The 21,776-nt window shown below is 64.4% G+C and overlaps 1 protein-coding gene across 6 annotated transcripts; it reads left to right on the plus strand.

The window, feature by feature from the left end:
- The first annotated feature begins 1,357 nt into the window (after positions 1-1,357).
- On the plus strand, positions 1,358-20,915 carry RALGDS (ral guanine nucleotide dissociation stimulator). Of its 6 annotated transcripts, XM_041004540.1 has the most exons (20): positions 1,358-1,591; positions 10,980-11,013; positions 12,462-12,467; positions 13,177-13,287; positions 13,849-14,042; positions 14,315-14,410; positions 14,955-15,148; positions 15,278-15,642; positions 16,091-16,306; positions 16,494-16,597; positions 16,794-16,878; positions 17,359-17,427; positions 17,710-17,796; positions 18,055-18,087; positions 18,237-18,358; positions 18,446-18,541; positions 18,687-18,888; positions 18,978-19,220; positions 19,502-19,616; positions 20,075-20,915. In XM_041004540.1, the coding sequence occupies exons 1-20, from the start codon at positions 1,452-1,454 to the stop codon at positions 20,248-20,250; spliced, it is 2,688 nt and encodes an 895-aa protein (XP_040860474.1). In that variant the 5' UTR covers positions 1,358-1,451; the 3' UTR covers positions 20,251-20,915. The 6 variants fall into 6 exon arrangements, with proteins under 6 accessions (XP_040860474.1, XP_040860469.1, XP_040860470.1 ...); XM_041004535.1 differs by lacking the exons at positions 1,358-1,591; positions 10,980-11,013; positions 12,462-12,467 and adding an exon at positions 7,165-7,364; XM_041004536.1 differs by lacking the exons at positions 1,358-1,591; positions 10,980-11,013; positions 12,462-12,467 and adding an exon at positions 7,165-7,364 and having other exon boundaries at positions 15,314-15,642.
- The last annotated feature ends 861 nt before the right edge of the window (positions 20,916-21,776 follow it).

Below are 21,776 nucleotides of genomic sequence, written 5' to 3' on the forward strand. Positions count from 1 at the left end.
GTCTATTTCATTTTATTAGACGAAGACAAATGGATTTTCCATTTGCTGGTTCACTTCCCAAATGGCCACAACATTCAGGACAAGCTAGGTGGAAACCAGCAGCCTGGAGCCCCAGTGGCCAGCAGAGGCCTAAGCCCTTGGGCCCAAGGCATGTGAGTGGTGTGTCCCAGGCAGCACCGTTCCTGCCTCAGGCCTCAGAGCTTATTTTGGTTTTGTTTTTATATATTTAGTTTTACTGGAAAGACAGAAAGATCTTCATCCTTTGTTTCACTCCCCAAATGACTGCAATAGCCAGAGCTGAGCAGATCCGAAGCCAGGAACCAGGAGCTTCTTCAGTGCCTCCCTCGTGGGTGCAGGGTCCCAAGGCTCTGGGCCGTCCTCCGCTGCTTTCCCAGTCCACGAGCAGGAAGCTGGATGGGAAGTGACGCAGCTGGGACACACACTTGTACCCGTGTGGGATGCAAGTGCTTGCAGGTGGGGGATGCGCCAATTGAGCCTTTGTGCCGGCCCCTCAGGCCTCAGTTTTTCCATGTGTCAAATGGGTGCTTTAGACTAAGTCCAGTGGCTTCCAAAGTCGGCCTTGCAGCAAGATGGGAAAAACGGGAATCTGCTAGCACCTTGTTCTTTAAGCGAGGGGAGGAGTTTCTTGTTTTTTTATGAAAGAGAGATCTTCATCCACTGGTTCACACACCCCCCTCCAGATGACCGTAACAGCTGGGGCTGGCCAGCCTGAAGCCAGGAGCTTGCTCCATGTCCCTCAAGCACCTGAGTCCTCCGCTGCTTTCCCAGGGGCATCAGCAGGGAGCTGGATCAGAAGTGAAGCAGCCAGGACTCGAACCAGCGCCTGTGGGTGGCCTTACCTGCTGTGCCACCATGCCAGCGTTGGGTACAGATCTCACCCATGAGAGACCTTTACCCCAGTGCCGTGCCTACCTGCGTTACTTTTGGCGGTGTCTTTACTGAAAGGAAGGTAGTGGTGCTGGCTTTTTTCTCCTGCCCTCCTTGGTCAGAAACAGTTGGTGACGCTGGCTTGAACCCCTGCCTGACTGCCAGGGATGATGGAAGAGCCGTGAGGTCTGCCCGGCTGGGATGCTTCCAGAATGAGTCAGTGAGTCCCCCTGGCAGGTCCCCCACCACTGCCAACCGAGGCCCTTGGGTCCCAATCCCTGTGTCTGCTTGGCCGGGGAAACGGGGGACAGGGCCTGTCCCGGGGGCAGCTAGGCCCACCCAGGAGGGACAGTTCCAGCCAGAGTCCCAGACAGCTGGGACAGCACCCAGCCTTGCAGTTGGTCTGTGGCCTCACACGAGCGGGAATTCCTGGCCCTGCCCGTCACAGCAGTAGGTATGACAGCCATGCAGGTGTCAGCAGACCTAGGCACTCGGCTCCCCCGGGGCCGGCGGCAACTGGCACACCAGCCGAGGGCCTCCCCGGGGAGCCCCGTCTCCCCACCATGGCCCGAGAGGCAGTCCAGGCCTGTCCCAGGCCTGCTGCGCCCAAGGCCAGGAAGGGCTCCATGTTCCTAGCTGCTTGTGTCTCCGTGGTCACAGCCCGGCGGCGTGCGCTGGCCCGCCAGGCAGCCCCCCGGAGCCAGCTTCTCTCACCAGGTCCTCTGCTGGCACTAGCCACCCAGGTGAGTTTCCAGGGCAACCGGGAGAGGCTGGGTATATCCCCCAGCAAGCTGGGACTGGGCAGGCTGGGACCGGGTTGGCAGGTGGCTTCTTTGGCCTTCAGAACTGGTCGAGGGAGTTTGGCTGGAAACGGCTTAGGGAAGTTCCCATCTCCAGTTGCGGGCATGAGAGAGGAGGCCCGGGCAGCAGTGCCGGGGACTCCTGTGTGTGTCCACTCTGACTCGCCTCCCCTTCTGGCCCATCGCCGGTGAGTGAGGGTGGGGTGCGAGGGGGGTGCTGCGGTCTGTCTCTCTTTGCCTGGCCTCTCTCGGATGGCCGAGGCCTCATTTCTCATCTGCTCTCCCGAGCTGACGGGGACACTGCGGCTCTGGCTGCTGACCCCAAGAAAGACAAAGCCGAGACCTGAACCGGCAGGTGTTGAGAGGGTTGGCCACTTGGGCTGGGTCGGTCATCGCAGGCTCACCATGCATGCTGTTGGTGGGGAGTTGTTTATTTTAGCTTTTGTTTCTAAGTAAAACTTTAAATGTTAGTTTTTCTTATAGTTTCATTTTGCTAGACAGAGTGATAGAGGGAGAGCTTCCATCAGCTGGGCCACTGCCCAGATGCCCACAGCGGCAGGCACTCCACACGGCAGTTTAACTGCTTGGCTGCCACGCCGGGCCCTTCCCCCTGCAGCCTTGCCCTGGCTGAGCGTGTGTGAGGAGCATGGCTGGCAGGGGGCTGCAGGCACTGGGTGGGTGCGAGTGTGTCATTACCTGAGTGGGGGCCTTCAAGCCGGGGATCAGCCAGGCCACCACCCTTGGCATCGGCGGGCCCACGCGTGTCCACGACGCCCTGCAGCTGTGAGAGCAGCAGCCCCATTTCTCTCCCTGGGGACAGTGCTGATCATGCTGACTTGCTCCAAATGCTTCTCCAGCTCAGAGGAGGGCAAGAGGGGGGCAGCGTTGGGTCTTGAGCTCTGGTTTCTATGACAACAGCCCTGTGCCCACTCCTGGCTGACCCGGAGCCTAAGGCCTTGGTGCTCCTTGCTCTGCTGCCCTGGGACGGCCCTTCAGGGCTGAGGTCTGGGGGCAGAATGAGGGCACTTGCCTCCACTCCCCGTGGTCTCTGGCTGGCCGGTCCTGACCTGCTCCAGCCGGAGCGGCTGGGGAAGAGGGTGGAGTTCCAGCAAAGCAGGAGGCGGAGCTGGGCTCAGGAGCTCCCAAGGTTAGCCCCGTGCGTCACTGCTGCTAAGGTGTGTGTGGTCATCCGCCCACACGGGGCCACCCCAGGTCTCAGGCAGGCCAGGAATGGTGAGGTATCCCTGTCGGGAAGTGACCCAGGGGCGTGGACAGGCCACACCCTCAAGCAGTCCTCCCCAAGACCCTAAATATAGAACACAACAGAGTAACCTCCACCTGCCCACAGAGGTGAAAGGTTTGGTGCCAGAGCCTGAGCAGCTGCTTCCAGGCTTGCAGGTTGGGAGGGACGAATACTCAGCGGTCACCTTGTGCCCGTCCCCACCGGGGGTCCCACATACCTGGGATCCTACACAGACTGGCCTGGGTCCTGACACCCCGGAAGAAGGGACGCCTGGCCAGCAGTGACCTAGCCCCAGACAGCATGGACAGTTCTGTGGGTGCCTCCTGGGATGTGGAACAGAGGCCTAGAGGTGAACATTGGGGTCACACTGGACAATTGATCTGCTGCTTAAGGACAGTCGGGGTGCCAGGAGAAGGTTTGGGGGTGAGTTCTTGGGGCCAGAGAGCAAAGGACTGTGAAAATTGGGCCTAAGGATCCCTTTCCCCTAAGTGGGAGTTGGCAACTTGGGGGGTGGTCTATGATTAACCAAGCCGTAAGCACCCCCCGACACAGAAGGGGACGCTGCTGCTGAGTCAGCTGCCGGCTGCCCCCCACCCCCGCCGTCACAGGCCGGAATGCAAGCCCGGCCCCTTCAGGTGGTCCGCGGTTCCAGGAGCGGACATGTGGATTTTCATATTAAGTCACCTGACCTTTTACTGTCGGCTCAAAAGTCGAAAAACATCTCATCAGCCAAAGAACACACGTGCGTGGGCCTGGCCGGGCCTGGGCCTCGGCGGCACTTGGGGGCCACAGCCTGTCCTGCCGGCGATGCCCCCAAAGGAGGAAGGGGGCGTGTGTTCCCAGGGCTGGCCGGGAACCGGGCGGGGAGGAGGAGGTACCCCGAGAAACCCCCACTTCCGGAATGCTCTGTGCTCCTGCGTCCTTCCCAGCAGACTGGCCAGCACCAGGCTTCCGGTCAGCCTTGATCTTCAGAGTCGCCCAAGGTCAGGCACAGGCTGGCACCAGCCTGAATGTCCCTGGTTGTAGGGATGCCCAGAGAGAGGGCAGACCAGGACCCTGACTTGGGAGTTAGGGGTCCTCTTGTTAATGGCCGCTGGAGGGCTTGTATCAAAAGCTACACTTCTTTTGTTCTTGGCACTTACACACACACACACAGCGCTGAAGACCGCCACCTGCACAGCCACCACCGGCATGGGCAAGGCCTCGCTCCATTTTTTGTTATATAGTGATTTTTATTTTTCACTATTGGTTACCTAGTTGAAAAGGATGCATGCCCATGTGGCCTGTGATAAGGGTTGAGGTGTGGAGGGTTGGGTGAGATAAATCTTTTGTCTTTTAATTTCTTTTAAAGATTTATTTATTTTTGTTGCAAAGTCAGATATACAGAGAGGAGGAGACAGAGGTACATCTTTCATCCACTGATTCACTCCCCAAGTGATCGCAACGGCCGGAGCTGAGCCGATCCAAAGCCAGGAGCTTCTTCCGGGTCTCCCTCGCAGTTGCAGGGTCCCAAGGCTTTGGGCCGTCCTCGATGGCTTTCCCAGGCCACAGGCAGGGAGCTGGAAGGGAAATGGGACAGCCGGGATTAGAACCGGCGCCCACATGGGATCCCGACACGTGCAAGGCGAGGACTTAGCCACTAGGCTCTTGCGCCACTGTGCTCCAGGTTTTAATTGTTTAATTGGGGGGGGGGGGGGCGGAGCGAGGACCACTTCTTGCTGTCAAATTACAGATGGTTATTTGATGTCGCCTTGGAGCCCTGCAGTGGGGAGCAGTGTTCCAGGGGTGACCAGACCCACTTCCGTTGCACCCACAAAGCCAGACCCTTGCGGCCAAGCGTGGCCAGGAGAGTTGTCTGACCTGTTCTGTCCGTCTTGCTGAGGAACTTGAGGTCCACTGTTGGCTCAGAGGAGCTGGCTGTCGTGTGTGTGTGTGTGTGTGTGTGTGTGTGTGTGTGTGTGTGTTCCCTCTTGCACGGGCATCAGCAATTGAGGCGGCTGGTTATTTGTTTTTATTGAAAGGCAGATATATAGAGAGAAGGAAAGACTGAGAGGAAGATCTTCCATCTGATGATTCACTCCCCAAGCGGTCTTTAGCCACTAGGCTACTGTGCTGGGCCCCAAGGCTAGGGTTTGGGTCCAGTGGTCTAGTTGGGGAGCCCCCCGAGAAACTTCAGCCATGGTGACCTCAGACTTGACTCTTGTGTGTGGCAGCTAGCACAGGGTCAGCTTCAGTTCGTCACCTTCACCAGCCAACGCAGCTGCCTGGTCAGTTCTGCCCCAGCCCCACATGCACAGGGGGGCTGCGGCCTAACTGAGCCCAGCCCACCACAGGCCTGGCTCTCACACAGCAGGTGCCGCAAGGGTCACTTTCCATTGCACGTGAGAGTGGATTTGTTGGCCAAACTGGACTGTGTGTCCTGTTTAAACCCCCACGGTCTGGGATGTGGGACCCATACATGCACGCATGGCAGGCCCCGTCCCCTGGGATGTCTGGGGGCCCTGGTTCGGATTTGGGGTTGCTTCAGGGTGACCTCATCCGTCCCATTCCCCTCTCCTTTAGGACGGCCTTGCCCTGGGTCAGGGTGGACCCACAGCCTGGGAGAGGGAGGGTGTGGCCTTGTGGCAGCCTCAGCCCCTGCAGGCTAAAACACCCCCTCCCCCCCGGAAGTCAGGAGCTTCCCCTGAGCCCAGGTGAGGTGACCACCAGCGGAAAGGGGGGAACCATGGAGCTGGGCTTTGCTGGGACCTGGAAGTGTGTGTGTGTGTGTGTGTGTGTGGTGGGACAGGTACGCATTGGGGTAGGTGTGTGTGTGTGTGTGTGTGTGTGTGTGTGTGTGTGTGTGTGTGCGTGTGTGTGTGTGTGTGTGTGTGTGTGTGTGTGTGGTGGGACAGGTACGCATTGGGGTAGGTGCAGTGGACTGCCAGAACCATGAGTAAGACTGCCTAGAGAGGGGAGTCCCCAGGGTGGGGAAGGGGTGCTGACAACAGCCAGAGGGGCTGGCGAAGAAATGAGGGGACTCCCACCCGGCCCCTCAGGCCAGGCCTGCCCCACTCAGCTTTTCCATCCCCACCCCCTACTGTGTGCCTGACCTCCAGACCCACCTCTTGGAGGCAAAGGAGAGGAAGCCAGGCAGGTGCCCCAGGAGCACCCTTCGCAGCCCTCCGGGGAGCCCCACCCCAGATGAACCCGCCCCTTCGGCGTTTCTGTAAGCAAACAGTTCTAACTGTTACTATAATGTGTAGGATTCCAAGAGGGGGAATGCAAAAGCAATACGGCACCGCCCAGAAGGTGCCTCGGTTCCGCAAAGTGGACCCTACGGGTGGGGGAGGGAGGCACGGGGCCCAGTGCATCCTGGACCCTCGAGGAGGTGCCTGGGACAAGTGGGGAGGGGAGGGCGGGTTTCAGATGCACAAAGTGAGGCCCAGTAGGACAGGCTCGACTTGGGGAGGTGGGCGACACTGGCTGCGTTGTCGCCGGCCATGGCCGGGCAGTGGGCTGCCCGTGGGGAAGGGCTGTTCTCCCCGCCTTCGGCTCCTGCTGGTTCCCTCCAGGGGCCCTGGCTGGGCCTTCAGCAGCCTCCCTTCCATCCAGAAGCCGCGGGTGGTCGCGCTCCCAGCAGGGCCCGCCGGCCTGCGCTCTGACCTGGCGCTCTAGCTACAGTTGCACCTTCCCTCCGGCAAGCCCCGGCCCTAGAGATAACCCTCCACCTGACTGCGTCTCCAGCGCCTTCCAACCTGGAGGGTCAGGGCTCCGAGGGGCGGGGTGCAAAGGCCGTCCCACCCCCCACCCCGGCGCGCGGGACTCGAGGCACACGCGTGCACAGTCACGCAGGGTCACCCTCCTCCGTGCCGGTGCGCGCCCCTGTGCGCAGCGCGCCTCCCTCTCCATCAGGCCTGGGGAGAACGCGGCCTCGTCCTGCGTGGTGAGGCCTCGGTGCAAGGCCACAGGGCTCCGGGCGGCGCTGGCGGGGAGGTGGAGCCGAGGCCACGGGCGCGCAGGCCCCGAGAGCCGGGGCGGGCACGCAGGCGCACGCACCGCCCACGCCGCGCGGCCCGGCTCCTCCCTCGGGCTGACCTCGGCGGGGGCCGGGCGGCGGGGGCCGGGCGGCGGGCGCTCCTCCCCCGGGCTGACCTCGGCGGGGCCGGGCGGCGGGCGCAGAGGGCCTGCAGCGAGCCGCCCCCGCCACCGCCGCGCGCCGGGCCGGCCCCCCGCGCGCCCGCCGCCCGGCCGGCCGCCGCGAGCCGTCCATGGTGCAGCGCATGTGGGCCGAGGCGGCCGGGCCTGCGGGCGGCGCCGAGCCGCTGTTTCCGGGCTCCCGGCGGAGCCGCAGCGTGTGGGACGCCGTGCGCTTGGAGGTCGGCGGCCCCGACAGCTGCCCCGTGGTCCTGCATAGCTTCACGCAGCTCGACCCGGACCTGCCGCGCCTCGAGGTGGGTGAGCGCGCCGGCGGAGGGGGCGGCCTGAGCGCCCGCGTCGTCTCGGTGCGGGGGTTGGCGGCGGGGCTGGAGGGCCTCCCTCCCTCGGCGGGGCTCGGTGCTGTGGCCCCCCGGAGGCAGGACAGGCGAGGGGCCGCCAGGCAGCACGCCCGTCCCGCTGGAGAGGGTCCCGGGCTGGTTCCGAGCGCCCCTCGGGGCCGCCCCGTGCGTGCTGTCGCCCAGCCCAGGTGTCAGACCTGGTCGCTGTGCGCAGGTAGAACCTTCCCCGCCGCCCCCCGCTGTGCTGATGTCCCTGTGTGTCAGAGCTGCCACTCCTCCCCGCCCGGCCGCACCTGTCGCAGGCCCCCCGCGTGCCCCTAGGGCTGCAAGGGCTTCAGGACACGGTGATGACGGTGGCAGAGCTGGGACCCCCACCTTCCCAGGGAGACTCTGAGCCGGGGGCCTCCCAAGCCCTTGGGTGTGACTCCCTTGGGCTTGATTAGAACATTCTCGGGCCGGGGGAAGACCCGGGGTGCGGGGGAGCGTGTGGCTGTCACAGGTGGAAGTGGGGCCGACCGATCCCCTGACGGCTCGGCCGGGACTCTGGCTGCTCCCGCCCCGGCAGGGCCCTTTAGCCTGTCGGCCTGCCCTCCTGCTGAGCCTGGGCGTGAGGGCTGGATGGAGGCTGTCCCTGGGGCAAGGGGTGTGGAATGGCCGGGGTACATCACGCCCGGCCACAGCCTGGGTCAAGCCAGTCAGGGTCCCTGCGACATCGCCCCCAGCGTGGCCATGAGTGACCATTGTCAGCTCCAGAAGGGAAGTGGGGGGCGGTTGGTGTCCACCTCGAGTCTGTGTCCCACAGGGCCTGGATGTAAAGTGTGTTTTTCCATCTGGCTTGATTGGGGGAATCTCCAACCTGCGATAGCGTTTCCTCCCAGGCCTGGCAGGCGGCTGGACCGAGCTGTTTCTGCGACCTACCCCCACCCCCACCCCAGCAGCGGCCTTCCTCGTTGGCAGCTGGAGCCGGACCCCCTGGGAGCGAGGGGGTGGGCGGCCTGACACTAGCCCCGAGTTCATCTGGCGCTCATTATGTCTGGCAGCGCCCAGGGCTTTGTGTGCAGGCAGCGGGAGGCTGGGCAGCTCCTCGGCCAGCCGCGGCCAAGGCGAGCTGCGCCCCTGCCCCGTCGCTGCCCGGCGTCTGCCCTCCGTCCCTCGCCCGTGGGATCCAGCCCCACTGCCTGCTGCTTGGAAATCAAAGGGGAAGCTCCTGGCTGGGGCAGGAAAGCCAGAGTCCTGGCGGGAGAGGAGGCCTCTCCCGGAAACCACACACAATGACCATTGAGCACGGGGCCGGAGGGGGGGTGGGAGAGTCCCTGTCCCTCCTGGGGCGGCCTGCCAGAGCCACAGCCCCTGTGCTGTCCTTTCTGGAAGCTACCAGGCAGTGTTTGCCTTCCCTCCCCCATCCCCGTTTTCCTGCAAGCCTCCGCCCAGTCCTTCCCTTTTTCTGCTGCCGGAGGTCCTCACACATCTGGCCTCAGCCAAGCCACCCCCCCTTCCCGGTCCCACCCGGCCCCTTGCTTTTTGGTGGTCTCCGTGGTCCACCCGGACTCCATGCCCGGCCAGGGCAGCTTTCAGAGTCCGCAGGCCCCAGCCACCTCGTTCCGTCTGCAGAATGGGGCGCCAACTCAGCCTTCTAGGAGACAAAGAGGCAGGGTGGTGAAGCCCCTGGCCCGAGCACACACAGCCAGGACTTGGAGGGGGCTGCAGGGGCTCCTGCTGCGGGCAAGGGGCAGCACAAGTCAGAAGCAGCATGGATCCCAGCCGAGCCAGGCAGGGTAGGGGGGAGTGGGGGCTGCGTGTAGCTCAGAGGAAGGGCAGAGAGGGCTGTGGGCCGCTGAGCAAATGTCCAGGAGGAAGCGCGGCCCACGTCCGCCACGGAACCCCGAACTGAACACAGCTGCCCCCCAAGCCAGCGCGCAGCTGTGGGGGAGGGGGAGAGATGCCAGGCTGGGCCCTTCTGCCCACATGTGTCGGGTGGCGGTCAGGATTATTAATAAGCCATTTGACACGTGGAACAATGCGGCCACTCGGGGTTTATTAGCTTGCAGTCACAAGCCGGTCAGCAGCAGAGGCGGGCGCTGACCCCAGGTTGCTGGGCGCAGCTGGGGGCGGCCGGCGGGATCAGAGAGTGACCCCCCCGGCCTGCTGCCTCACTCCCACCTGTCTGATCTCACCGTGTGCAGGCCTCAGGTCTAACCTTAGGGCACATGAGTGCCAGGGGCACCAGCCGTCCACAGGCTCGGCCCCAGGGGTCTGCACCTGAGCACAGACGTGTGGGGGTGGGTGTGTGTACCGTCTTCTAAGGGGGCTCCCTGGATGCAGCCCCCAGGACAGGAGGAGGGGGGTACCCTGGCCAGTCTTGGCTCTTCCTGACTTTTCAAAGGGAGTGAGGGGAGGGCATGGATGGGCCCAGGAGGTGTGAGACTGCTAGTGGGCAGGACTGGGGTGCAGTGACGTGGAGGAAGGGGGGTCCAGTCTGCGTATCCCTGCCCTGTGCCTGGAACACGTTCGGGGGGGCTGTTCCATCTCCCCCACCCCCATGCTGCGGGCGGCTCCTCAGCAGTCAGCCGAGCCGTGGTCACCTTGTCCCTGCGTGAGGCTGTCCACCTTGTAGGCCCGGACGCACCGTGTTCCTGGCCGCGCTAGGAGAGCTCTGGCCGCGCTGCCCACTCGGCCCCTCTGCACCCGCGTCTCCCTCTGGACGCCTTCACCCCCTTATCCTGAGAGGGGCCTGGTACCAGTGCCCCTTCAGGGTCCCACAGGAGGCCCCTGGTGTTAGAACGAGGCAGACAACAGCCTGACCCGTTGCCGGGGGAGTGACAGGCCCAGTCTGCATGGTGCTTCTGAGGGGCTTGTCCCCGCCACCCAGGACACGGGCGTCCTTCCTGGAGATGCAGGTGTGACAGCTCTGCACCTGCCCAGTCCCCGGGGTCCTGCTGTGTGGCCTCAGGAAGTCCTTCCTGTCTGTGGCCCTCCCCCAAGTCTGTGCAGTGAGGAGCCGGAGTCCACTCCGAAGCTGCGGTGTTGGTGGCGGAGGCAGCCGGCAGGCCTGGGTGTGTCCCTGCCCCGGCTGTTGTGTCCTGCGTCCCCTTCAGGGCCCAACTGCTTCCCTGGGTGGCCCACCTGCCTGCCTGGCAGAAGCGGGTCATGAGTGGACAGGAGCAGCAGGGGGAAGGCCCTGAGAGGCCACAGCCGGACAGGCTCCAGTTGCTGGAGTCTTGGAGCTTCTTGGTTGCCATGGAAACCTGCTCCTGAGGTCAGGCAGGCCTAGGGGTGGGAAGCTGCCCCTGCTACAGCAACCCAGTATAACCAGGCTCGTCGGCACCGCCCCCCACAAGCTGTGTGTCCTCTGCCACCCTCCACATCACCTGCATGGAGGGTGACTGCTACCCCGGACACATGGAGGCCTCTAGGAAAGACAGGCCGCGGGTGTCCTGCAGTGAGTCCGTGGGCCAGGTCCACCAGGTCCACCCATGTCCACCAGCTACACGCCAGATCCCGGGACGATCTCGGGCCTGTGGAAGCTTCCCCTGACTGGCTGCTCTGCGTGCAGGCCAGTGCAGGACAGAGGAGCCCATGGCTGCCCAGCCCTTCTCCCTCTGCTGTTGTCCCCACGGCTGGGAACACTGCGAGTCCACAGGACGTGCACCTCAGGCATGGGGAGCTGGGCCACAGGGGCGTTGAGGACCGGGAACGTGCTTCCCCAGCAGGTCGGACCGCCAAGGGGCCCAGGGACCAGCCTGCAGCCCCCTCCCTCCCTCAGCCAGGCTGATCAGGTGACACGCCAGGCCAGAGCCACCACCCCGGCCTCTTCCGCTCCGCGTGCAGGGACACCAGGTGGCTGCCCAAGGGACAGCAGGGCCCATGCCACCCCAACCCCTCCCTGCATTGGCCTGCGTGTGCTCAGAGCCCCAGCTGCCACTGAGCCCCTCACCAGGCCCGGCCTGCATCTTGCCCGCAGGAGCTCTGGCCCGAGGACAGCAGCATTCCTTCCCCCAGCAGGCCCCGCCGCCTGGACGCCCGCCCTGGGTAAAGGCGTACTCTGCATCCACATTACAGGCCTCTCCCACCCAGCCTCCTCAGCCAGGCCCAGCGTGGCCCCAGCGAGGCCCCAGCGTGGCCCCAGCGAGGCCCGAGTGGCTGTCCCCGCTGGTGGTAGAGGGTGGTCCAGGCGGCCTGCGGGGTGGCGGGGCAGAGCCCATGGTTCTGTGCACTTCCCTTCTCCGTCCCTGGAACGGGGTGGGAGCAGGGAGGGGTCTCAGCTACAGACAGAGCCCTGACCTGCCGTTCATACCCACTGGAGCCCTGGCTGTAGGACAGGACGCCGATACCCCCGGGCGTGTGCCTGGCGCCCTCACCTGTACCCCAGGCTGGCACAGAGGGCCCCGTCGAGGCTAAGGGATCACATGACGGCCTGGCCAGGGTCAGCCAGCTGCTAGCTGGCCTAGCGGCCAGCCGTCACACCCAGCTCCCCGAGCCGCCATTGTAGACACTTGCTCAGGGGCCAAGGACGCACTTCCAGCCAGCAGGCACAGAGCAAGCCCCTCCACCCTGCGCAGGCGCTGTGGGGGCAGTGTGCTGGGCCCTTACTCAGAGGGTCCAAGTTCAGGGTCTTAAACCTGGTGAGTCACGACCACCTGCCACTCCCAAAGACTTGGCTAGGCCAGATGTGGCTAAACCCGGGGAGGGGAGAGGAGCCCCCTTCCCCGCAGCTGAGCTAAGGCCCCTGGGAGGAGGGGAGCCTGGGAGGGATGCAGGCACGTGCCCCTGAGCTCTCCGGGTGTGTGGTGGCCTGGAGTTCCCAGCTCCTGGGGTTCCTAGTTCTGCTGATTTCTGAGAAATGCGCCAGGCAGAGGAACCCCCATTTCCCCAGCAGCAGCAGCCCAGCACTGTCAGCAGCCTTCCCCTGGTACAGGGCCACAGTGGGAGGGTGAGCTTGGGTCAGAGGAAGTGTGCTTCCGGATGCCTGCCCACCCCGAGAGAGGGGGCAGCAGGAGCCCTGATGGCCAGAGGACAGCCCAGCGCACACTGGGCCCCCTGCCCAGGTCTTAGACGCAGGTTTGCAGCTAGCGCCAGGCTGAGGGTGCGCTGGCACCTGTGCCGGCCCCGAGCCCTGACCACTCCCTGTCTCAGGCCGGCTGCTCGCCGTGGCGCCGGGCCACTCCTGCACTCTGGGAGGTCCGTGTGGTCAGACCCCACGCCTCACAAGCGCCCCCTTCCCTGGGCAGCAGGAGATGTGACCTTTCCCCCCTGAGACAGAGGGGGCTTTTCCTGTCGCCGGGGGCAGGAAGCAGCTGTGTGGGGTCCCGTGGTTTGGGGGTTCACATCGCCCGCCGCCACCCCGTCCCGTGCTGAATGTGTCAGCAGCTGGGCACTCCTCTGTGGCCCCGCGGAGCCCGGGCATGAATGAGCAGAAGGGGAAGGAAGTGGCCTTGCTTGTGACCGCTGGGGACGCCCCACACCTGGCCCGAGCGCATGATGCGAGCTGCAGGGCTCCGCCTGTCCTAGGGGGCTGCCTCCGGACAGGGGGCGGCCGTCCGAGGGGGCGGACCAGCAGGAGGGAGAAGGTGACCTCGGCTTGGCTCCCCGACGCGGGTGGCCGGGTGGGGTCCTTCCTCACCCGTGGCGGCCCGACCTCTGTCTTGTCCGTCTCTGAATAGGATCGCGTGGTGGGTCATCGTGGGGGTGGGGGTGCGGCGGCCTCGCGCCCTCCCCGTGCCGCCCCGGGGCTGGCGGTCATGGGGCCCGCCGGGCGCTGTCTCCACAGAGCTCCACACAGGAGATTGGCGAGGAACTGATCAACGGGCTCATCTACTCCATCTCGCTGCGCAAGGTCCAGCTGCACCAGGGGGCCGGCAAGGGCCAGCGCTGGCTCGGGGTGAGTGCGGGCCCCTCCCGGCCCGGAACCCCAAGGGGCCCACGCTGCGCCCAGGTGTCCCGTCAGTCCCTCCCCCCAGCCTCTCACCTCGTCTTGCCCTTTACGTGCAGAGGCCACTGGTCAGCACACACCGCTTGGGCACCTGCAGTGTCAGGAACTGGGGTGTGGCCAGGCCACGGCGTGGTTTCTACCAGTGGCAGTTCAGCAGAGCTACAGGAAGTCCTGTGTGTCCATCACCGCCCCCACCACAGCAGAAGCTCTTATTTTCCCATCTGTAGAATGGGAACATGGCCCAGTGCCCACTTAGACACAGTCCTTCATATAGCAGCCATTCGTTGGCCGCTGCTCTGCTGACGAGCTGACCCACAGGCCCAGCGCAGAGGTGTGGTGAGCTGCGCCTCTGCCTGCAGCGCTGGCGTGCCGTATCAGAGCCCCAGTTCGAGTCCCAGTCTGGCTCCCTAGCGACGTGTGTGGGAGCCACCCAGGGCCGGGGGTGTGGGTCTCTGCCACAGCCTCCCCGACGCCTGCCGCTGACCGCGCCTCCTCCCCTGTCCCGCCCAGTGTGAGAACGAGTCGGCCCTGAACCTGTACGAGACGTGCAAGGTGCGCACGGTGAAGGCAGGCACGCTGGAAAAGCTGGTGGAGCACCTGGTGCCCGCCTTCCAGGGCAGCGACCTCTCCTACGTCACCGTCTTCCTGTGCACTTACAGGGCCTTCACCACCACCCAGCAGGTCCTGGACCTGCTGTTCAAGAGGTCAGTCTGCTCCTGCCGGTGCCCAGGCGCGTCTGAGCACCCCCTGCCCGCCTGCTGACCGCAGGGGCCGAGTGGGAGGAGCCATAGAAAGCCCAGCGGGCTGCCCTGTCCTGAGCGTGGCCACACAGATGCCTCAAGAGGGACTGACCCACTGAGCGGACAACTGGGAGGCCCCTGTGGGTGTGGGACCCCTGTCTAGCCCTTAGCACCCCCACCCGCCTGGGGCTCCCCTGTAGCGGGCATTGCCCAGTAACACCAGGCGTCATGAGCAGGTACGGTAGATGTGACGCCCTCACGGCCTCCTCTAGATACGGATGTGTCCTCCCGTACTCCAGCGAGGACGGCGGCCCCCAGGACCAACTCAGGAAGTAAGTGGCCTGGGGGAAGTAGAGGGGTGCGGCGGGGGGCAGGTCGGAATCAGCCCAGCACCCACACTTCCTGCACTTTCCATTCAGGCGTGATAGGAGGGCAGAGCCAGGGGATGTGGGGACCCCAGCCCCCCGGAAGCTGCCGCTGGCAGGGGGTCTGCCCTGTCCCATCTCGGGCCTGACTAGGCAGTGGGGAGCGACCAGCTCGAGACCCTGATCAGCACGGGCTTAGCTGGCCCTTGGTAGGGGAGAGGGGGAGTCTGGCCCAGGGTCGGGGTGCAGGCCGTCTTCCCACAGGATAGCAGTGCACGCCACACGTGGGGGAGGACAAATAGGTCCCATTGGGAAAGGGGGGCAGCGAGCAAGCATGGGACTCCCCTGGGGGACAGGAAGGGTCCCCTCCCACACAAGTCCTGGGCAGCCCGTTTGGTGACCTGGCTGCCGCTGTGTGCACGGCCAGGGGGGCTTGGGCTGGGGTGCAGACCATGTGGCCAGAAAGACTGGGCTTCTCAAGTCCTCTGGTCATCTGCCTACCTGCCCCCAGTGCCATCTCCTCCATCCTGGGCACCTGGCTGGACCAGTATTCGGAGGACTTCTGCCAGCCCCCAGACTTTCCCTGCCTCAAGCAACTGGTGGCCTATGTGCAACTCAACATGCCCGGCTCAGACTTGGAACGCCGTGCCCACCTGCTCCTGGCCCAGCTGGAGGACCCGGAGCGCGGTGACTCTGAGCCCGAGGGTGCGGAAGGCTGGGCTGGGCGCCTGGGAACCGAGCGGGGCGGGGGGGTGCTGGTTCCTTGGTGTGCACTGACTGGGGGAGTCTCTGGATGGCAGGGGGTGGGGACACTCCGAGGGATGCTGGGAGAAGGAAGCTGTGGCATCATTGGCCCTTCTCCCCCCACAGCTCTGTCGCCAGCTCCAGTGCCCACCCTCAGACCCCCTCCAGAGCCAGCTCCGGTGCCCACACCCAGTCCCGAGCCAGCACCAGCTCCAGACCTGGATGCAGACCCCGCCCCCGTTCTGGAACTCGAGCCAGCGCCCGAGCTAGCCGCCGAGCTGGAGGAGGTCCTTGCTCAGACCCTGGAGCTGGACGCGGCCTCAGTGCCGGCTCCGTCCCCGGAGCCTGCCTGGCCCTTGCCTGTGGCTGCCGAGGACGGGCTGGGCGAGGAAAGGCCTCACCTCCTGGTCTTCCCGCCCGAGCTGGTGGCCGAGCAGTTCACACTGATGGACGCGGTGAGTGGCTCCACTCCCCGGGGCCTGCCTCCCGGCACCTGCAGCCCAGGCTGGCCACTCCCAGCTCTGGGTCTGGAGCCACAGTCTGTCCGTTACTTCTTAAGTTAAAGCTACTTAATGCTGAGTCCCCTGAGGACAGAACGGGGGACCACCCCACACACAGCGACTGTGGGGTCTGCCCAGCACACAATAGGCGCCTAGTTTGTACACATGCGCAGGGGCCGAGTCTGCACTTGTGTGTCTGGACGGGGCCGGTCCTACTTGACTTGGGCAGGTATAAGCGTTTGGACTCAGCCACAACCCCTGGTCCCTATCTGCTGGGCAGGGACCCCACTGCCACCCCTGAAAGGGTCCAGCCGCACCCTCCTGTGCCTTCTGGGCTGCGACTCCAAGTGCAGGACCCCAGGCGGGCGCGAGGGTGGCCGCTGAGCTGTGACCTGGCCCACAGGAGCTGTTCAAGAAGGTGGTACCATACCACTGCCTGGGCTCCATCTGGTCACAGCGGGATAAGAAGGGCAAGGAGCACCTGGCGCCCACCATCCGTGCCACCGTCGCCCAGTTCAACAGCGTGGCCAACTGCGTCATCACCACGTGCCTCGGGGACCGGAGTATGAAGGCGCTGGACAGAGCCCGGGTGGTGGAGCACTGGATCGAGGTGGCCCGGGTATGCCTCAGCAGGGGCCGCCCAGAAGCAGCTTGTGCAGTCCTGGCGCCCACCCAGGGCCCGGGGCCCTTTGGCCTTGTCCCAGCTGCTCGTTCCTCCCACCATGCTGTGCTCAGGCCATGCTCCCCCCGGGCCACAGCGGGGACGGGTGGACACTTCCTCATCAGCTCCCCTCCCCGTCCCCCAGGAGTGTCGGCTTCTCAAAAACTTCTCGTCTCTCTACGCCATCCTCTCCGCTCTGCAGAGCAACTCCATCCACCGGCTCAAGAAGACCTGGGAGGAGGTGTCTCGGTAGGCGCCCTCGCTGCCAGCGCCCTGGGCAGGCCGGGCACACCCCAGGGCTCCTTGGACCTGTGGAGTCCCGAGCGTGCGGGCCATGCTGGCTCAGGCTCGGTTCCCTTGTCACCCCAGAGGACCCCCGGGGTTCCCATCGTCTCAAGGGAGCCCCCTCCCAGCTCTCACTTGCCCCCTTCCGCCCCTGCTGCAGGGAGAGCTTCCGGGTCTTCCAGAAACTGTCAGAGATCTTCTCGGATGACAACAACTACTCCCTGAGCCGAGAGCTGCTCATCAAGGTGGGGGCGGAGGCGAGCTCGGGGGCTTGTGGGGCAGCCGGAGCCCCTGGGGAGCTGGGTGGGTGTTGTGGGGGCAGCCAGGCTGTTCCAGGAAGGACCCGGGAGCCAGCAGGGGTAGCGGGTGTCCGGCCTCCCAGCCACTGTCTCCCACCGGGACTTAGGTTCCTCGAGACTGTGAACACCACGCCCCAGTACCCATGGAGTACTGGGCAAGCTTCTGCCCCTCTCGAGGCTCCCACACCCTCCTCTGGAAGTTGGAGGGGTAACAGCCATGGGGTGCTAACCTCACGAGAGGGCCCAGAGAGGAGAGAGTCATGGGGCTTCTTAAGCCGGGTCCCTGGTGGGCAGGACTCGGTCAGCAACAGGAGCAGGGGTGTGCCACCCCATCCCCGGCTGCCCCGAACCAGGTGTGGGAACAGTGTAAGGCAGCCGGGGTTCCGCTCCAGGGAGCCCCACTCACCCCGTCCTCCACCCTGGCAGGAGGGCACCTCCAAGTTTGCCACCCTGGAGATGAACCCCAAGAGAGCCCAGCGGCGGCAGAAGGAGATGGTGAGTGATGTGGGGCGGCCAGGCAGGAGCCCCTGTGTGTCCCCAGAGGGCCATGCCCTGGGCTGGCCACCTGGTCACCCGGGGCACCAGCTGTGACCCCTGGAGCCGACCTGGCAGAGCCCCGGGGTGAGCAGAAGCCTGCCCCTGCCCCGTCCTGGGCACTTGTGGACTGCCAGCCAGAGAGGTGACCAGAGAGACCGCAGGGTCAGCAGTGGGGCTGGGGCAGGGGAGGCCTGGGCAGGGGACAGGACCCTGCTCATGACCCCCAACCCTGTGCCACAGGGTGTCATCCAGGGCACCGTCCCCTATCTGGGCACGTTCCTCACTGACTTGGTGATGCTGGACACGGCCATGAAGGACTACCTGTATGTGAGTGAGCCAGGGCTGGGTGAGGCTGGGGCAGGGTAGGCCAGGACTGGCGGTGGTCACCGCACTATAGCCTCCCGCTTAGTGTGGGCATCTGCACACTGCCCCCTGGTGGTACAGCGTGGGGCAGGGCAGCAGGGGGCCAGACCTCCTGCTTAGCGCGGGCATCTACACACTGCCCCCTGGTGGGCATGGCTGGTGGTACAGCGTGGGGCAGGGCAGCAGGGGGCCACTCCAGTGGACACTTGGTTTGCCTTCCAGGGGAGGCTCATCAACTTCGAGAAGAGGAGAAAGGTGAGCCCTGCAGCCTCCTCACTTCCTTCCCCAACCACCCCCCTTAGATTTACGGAGACCCTGGGAAGCAGAGGAAGGGAGGGGGACAGGAGGGAAAGCAGCAACCCCCAAGACAAGGACCACACACAGCACCCCGTCCCTCCTCCCAGGAGTTTGAAGTGATTGCTCAGATCAAGCTGCTGCAGTCGGCCTGCAACAACTACAGCCTGGCACCCGAGGAGCGCTTCCGGGCCTGGTTCCGGGCCACGGTGCGGCTCAGCGAGGCCGAGAGGTAAGGCTGGCCGGGGCAGCTGGGCCGGCCCGTAGGAGGAGGGGAAGCCACCTCCCGCAGCCTCACGGCCGCCCCGTTCCCTGGCAGCTACAACCTGTCGTGCGAGCTGGAGCCGCCGTCCGAGTCCGCCAGCAACACCCTCAAGTCCAAGAAGAGCACGGCCATCGTGAAGCGCTGGAGCGAGTGAGCACTGGGCCCGGGGGTGGGGGGGCTGGGGGGCTGGGGGGGCTGGGGGCCCGCCCCTGGCATCCGGCTCTGGGAGACAGGTGCCAAAGCTCTCAGAGGGCCAGCGCCCTCGGGCCCTCCCATGAGCCGCCGCTCTGTCCAGCCGCCAGGCCCCCAGCACGGAGCTCAGCGCCAGCGGCAGCTGTCACTCCAAGTCCTGCGACCAGCTCAGGTGTGGCCCCTACCTCAGCGGCGGGGACCTTGCCGACGCGCTCAGCGTCCACTCGGCGGGCTCGTCCAGCTCCGACGTGGAGGAGATTAACCTGAGCTTCGTCCCCGAGTCCCCGGACGCCCAGGACAAGAAGGTGAGGCAGACCCCCCACGCGCCGGCCGCACGCGTGTGCCCACAGGGCGCCCCGCGCTGACCGCTGGCCGTGCCGGCCCCGCCCCGCAGTTCTGGGAGTCCGCCTCGCAGTCGTCCCCGGAGACGTCGGGCATTAGCTCGGCCTCCAGCAGCACGTCCTCGTCGTCGGCCTCCACCACGCCGGTGGCCGCCGCACGGACCCACAAGCGCTCTGTGTCGGGCGCCTGCAGCTACGGTGCCTCGCTGCCGCTCTACAACCAGCAGGTGGGCGACTGCTGCATCATCCGCGTCAGCCTGGACGTGGACAACGGCAACATGTACAAGAGCATCCTGGTGAGCGTGGGGACCCTGCTGTCCCGCACGGGCGCGGGGCGGGAGCAGGCCGGGCAGCTGGAGCTCAGAGCGCTGGTTCCCCCAAGGCTGCTTGGTCCCCCGAGGAGCTCCGTCACAGCGTAGCAGACAGCCAGGCGGGGCAGCGTGAGAGGAGGGGGCGGGCTCTCGTAGGCAAGCAGGTGGACATGGGGTATTGGGCCATCCTGGCGACAGCAGAGGAAGGGGCCAAGACGCCGTGTCCACTCACCTGGCCCTGACGGCCTGGTCCCCGCCCCAACCAGGTGACCAGCCAAGACAAGGCCCCGACGGTCATCCGCAAGGCCATGGACAAGCACAACCTAGACCAGCATGAGCCGGAGGACTACGAGCTGGTGCAGGTCATCTCGGACGAGCGCGGTACGTCCTCCGGAGGCGGGCGGGGCGGGCGTCCTTCTCGCCCTCCCTCCCCAGGGTGCGGGGCCCTGGTGAGGACGAGCCTCAAGAGGTTCCAGGAGAAGCAGCTCCGTGGGATGCCCACAGAGCCCGGGTCCAGCCTGCCCAGGCAACCCAGGGGCAGGGAAGGGGACAGCCCAGAGCAGGGCAAGGGCGGGAGCCAGGGGCCAGGGTCTGGATTGCCACAGCTGTGTCACCAGAGGTGCCCAGGTCAGCAGCAGCAGCTGTGTGGGCAGCAGGGGGCAGCCCCGGGGATAGAGCTGTTTGTTGGGTTCTAACCAGACCTTCGTACAGCCTGTCCTCGGGCGGGGCCTAGGTGGCTCCTGGAGCCAAGCTGGGAGTCAGCGTGTGTGCCTCTGGTTCCCCAGGAGAGACCACAGGAAGCTATTCTAATGAGTACCCTCCCGCTCCCCTGCCCCCAGAGCTGAAGATCCCCGAGAACGCCAACGTGTTCTACGCCATGAACTCTACGGCCAACTACGACTTCGTCCTGCGGAAGCGGACCTTCCCCAAGGGCACCAAGGTCAAGCACGGGGCCAGCTCCACACTCCCCCGCATGAAGCAGAAAGGACTCAAGATTGCCAAAGGCATCTTCTAAGGACGTCCGCCCTGGGCCCGGCGGCCGAGCACGGACAGACCAGAGCGGCCCAGGCCCAGCAGGTGCCTTCTGCCTACCCGGCGACCCACCTGGACCCTCTCCCACGGCCGGGATTGATGCCTGCTGCCAGGCGGGCTGACCTGGCCTCTGCCGAGGACTACTCACTGCCTTAGGTGCCTTCCGCTCTCGGGAAGCAGAGGACCCCTCCGAGGCACTGCCCGCCGTGCCCTCCACCCCGACACCTTTCCAGGTGCAGGGGCACTGCCCACTTGCACCCACGGGCACTGGCCTGCCCCCTCATCCCACCACTCTGGCCTTCCTCAGGCTGCACCAAAGATGCCACCGTCATGGCCAAGTGAGAGAGAGGAGGGTCGTGTACCCAGCCCTCTCCCGGCAGAGGAGAGAGAGACCCCCACCCATGGACCACTCTCGTGGACAATCCCACTGGTGCAAACTCACGTCACTGCAAGTGCCACTCTCACCGCTGTGTCCCGGGCCGGGTGAGATCTCCCACGCACGACTGGGCTTTGCAGGGGAGGCAGATGAAGTATTTGTATAAAAAGAAAAAAAAAGTTTACCAATGGGGAGGGGGGGAACAATATTTATTTGATGTAAATAGTAAATGCTAGACTTGAATATTATATTAAAATGCTGTTTCTACTCTAGCTGGTGGCTGTGGTTTTATTCTTTGATATCGTGTGTGGGGGTTGCGGGGCCCTTGGTGCCAGCTCAGAAGGCAGCACAGTGCTGTTAGCCGCCAGCCTGAGAGAATGCCGTGCATGAAGCCACGATGGGTGAAGTCTCCAGGGCAGGCAGAGCGGTGGAGAGCGACGTGTGGCTTCCGCCAGGTCGTTAGGCGTCCGTGATGCTGCTTATTCAGCTCCGAGAAGCCCTGAGAAGCTTCCTGAAAACCCCCAGGAGGAGGGAAGAGATCCACTGAATGGGGAAGCGGACCAGAGGACGCAAGGCTCTAAAGTCTAATATCTGACTCTTAAATATTAAAACTACTAAACTTTAAGGTTAAAAAGTTAGCTGAACACCAGAAATAAGGCCAGTACTCGCTGTAAATATAAATGTGTCAAAATCACCAATTACATAGAGAAGCATGAAAAATTTTGAAAATGGAGGGAAACATTGCAAGAAAAATAGTACATCTTTTTTTTTTTAAGATTGATTTTTATTGGAAAGTCATATACCAAGAGGAGGAGGGGCAGAGAGGAAGATCTTCCATCTATTGAGTCACTCCCCAAGTGACTGCAACAAATGGAGCTGGGCCAATCCGAAGCCAGGAGCTCTTCCGGGTCTCCCACGCGGGTGCAGGGTCCCAAGGCTCTGGGCCGTCCTCGACTGCTTTCCCAGGCCACAGGCAGGGAGCTGGGTGGGAAGTGGAGCTGCCGGGATTAGAACCAGAGGCGCACGGAGCGCTCACGCCCACTGCAGCACAAGTGTTGGGCCGTTTGGAAAGGTGGAAATCAACAAGACGTGGCCGGACAGTCCGTCCAGAACAGAGCACAGCGAGGGATGCC

The sequence above is a fragment of the Ochotona curzoniae genome, unplaced genomic scaffold (assembly GCF_017591425.1).
Source record: "Ochotona curzoniae isolate NIBS_2020 unplaced genomic scaffold, NIBS_Ocur_1.0 scaffold_3208, whole genome shotgun sequence".
Classification (NCBI taxonomy): Eukaryota; Metazoa; Chordata; class Mammalia; order Lagomorpha; family Ochotonidae; genus Ochotona; species Ochotona curzoniae.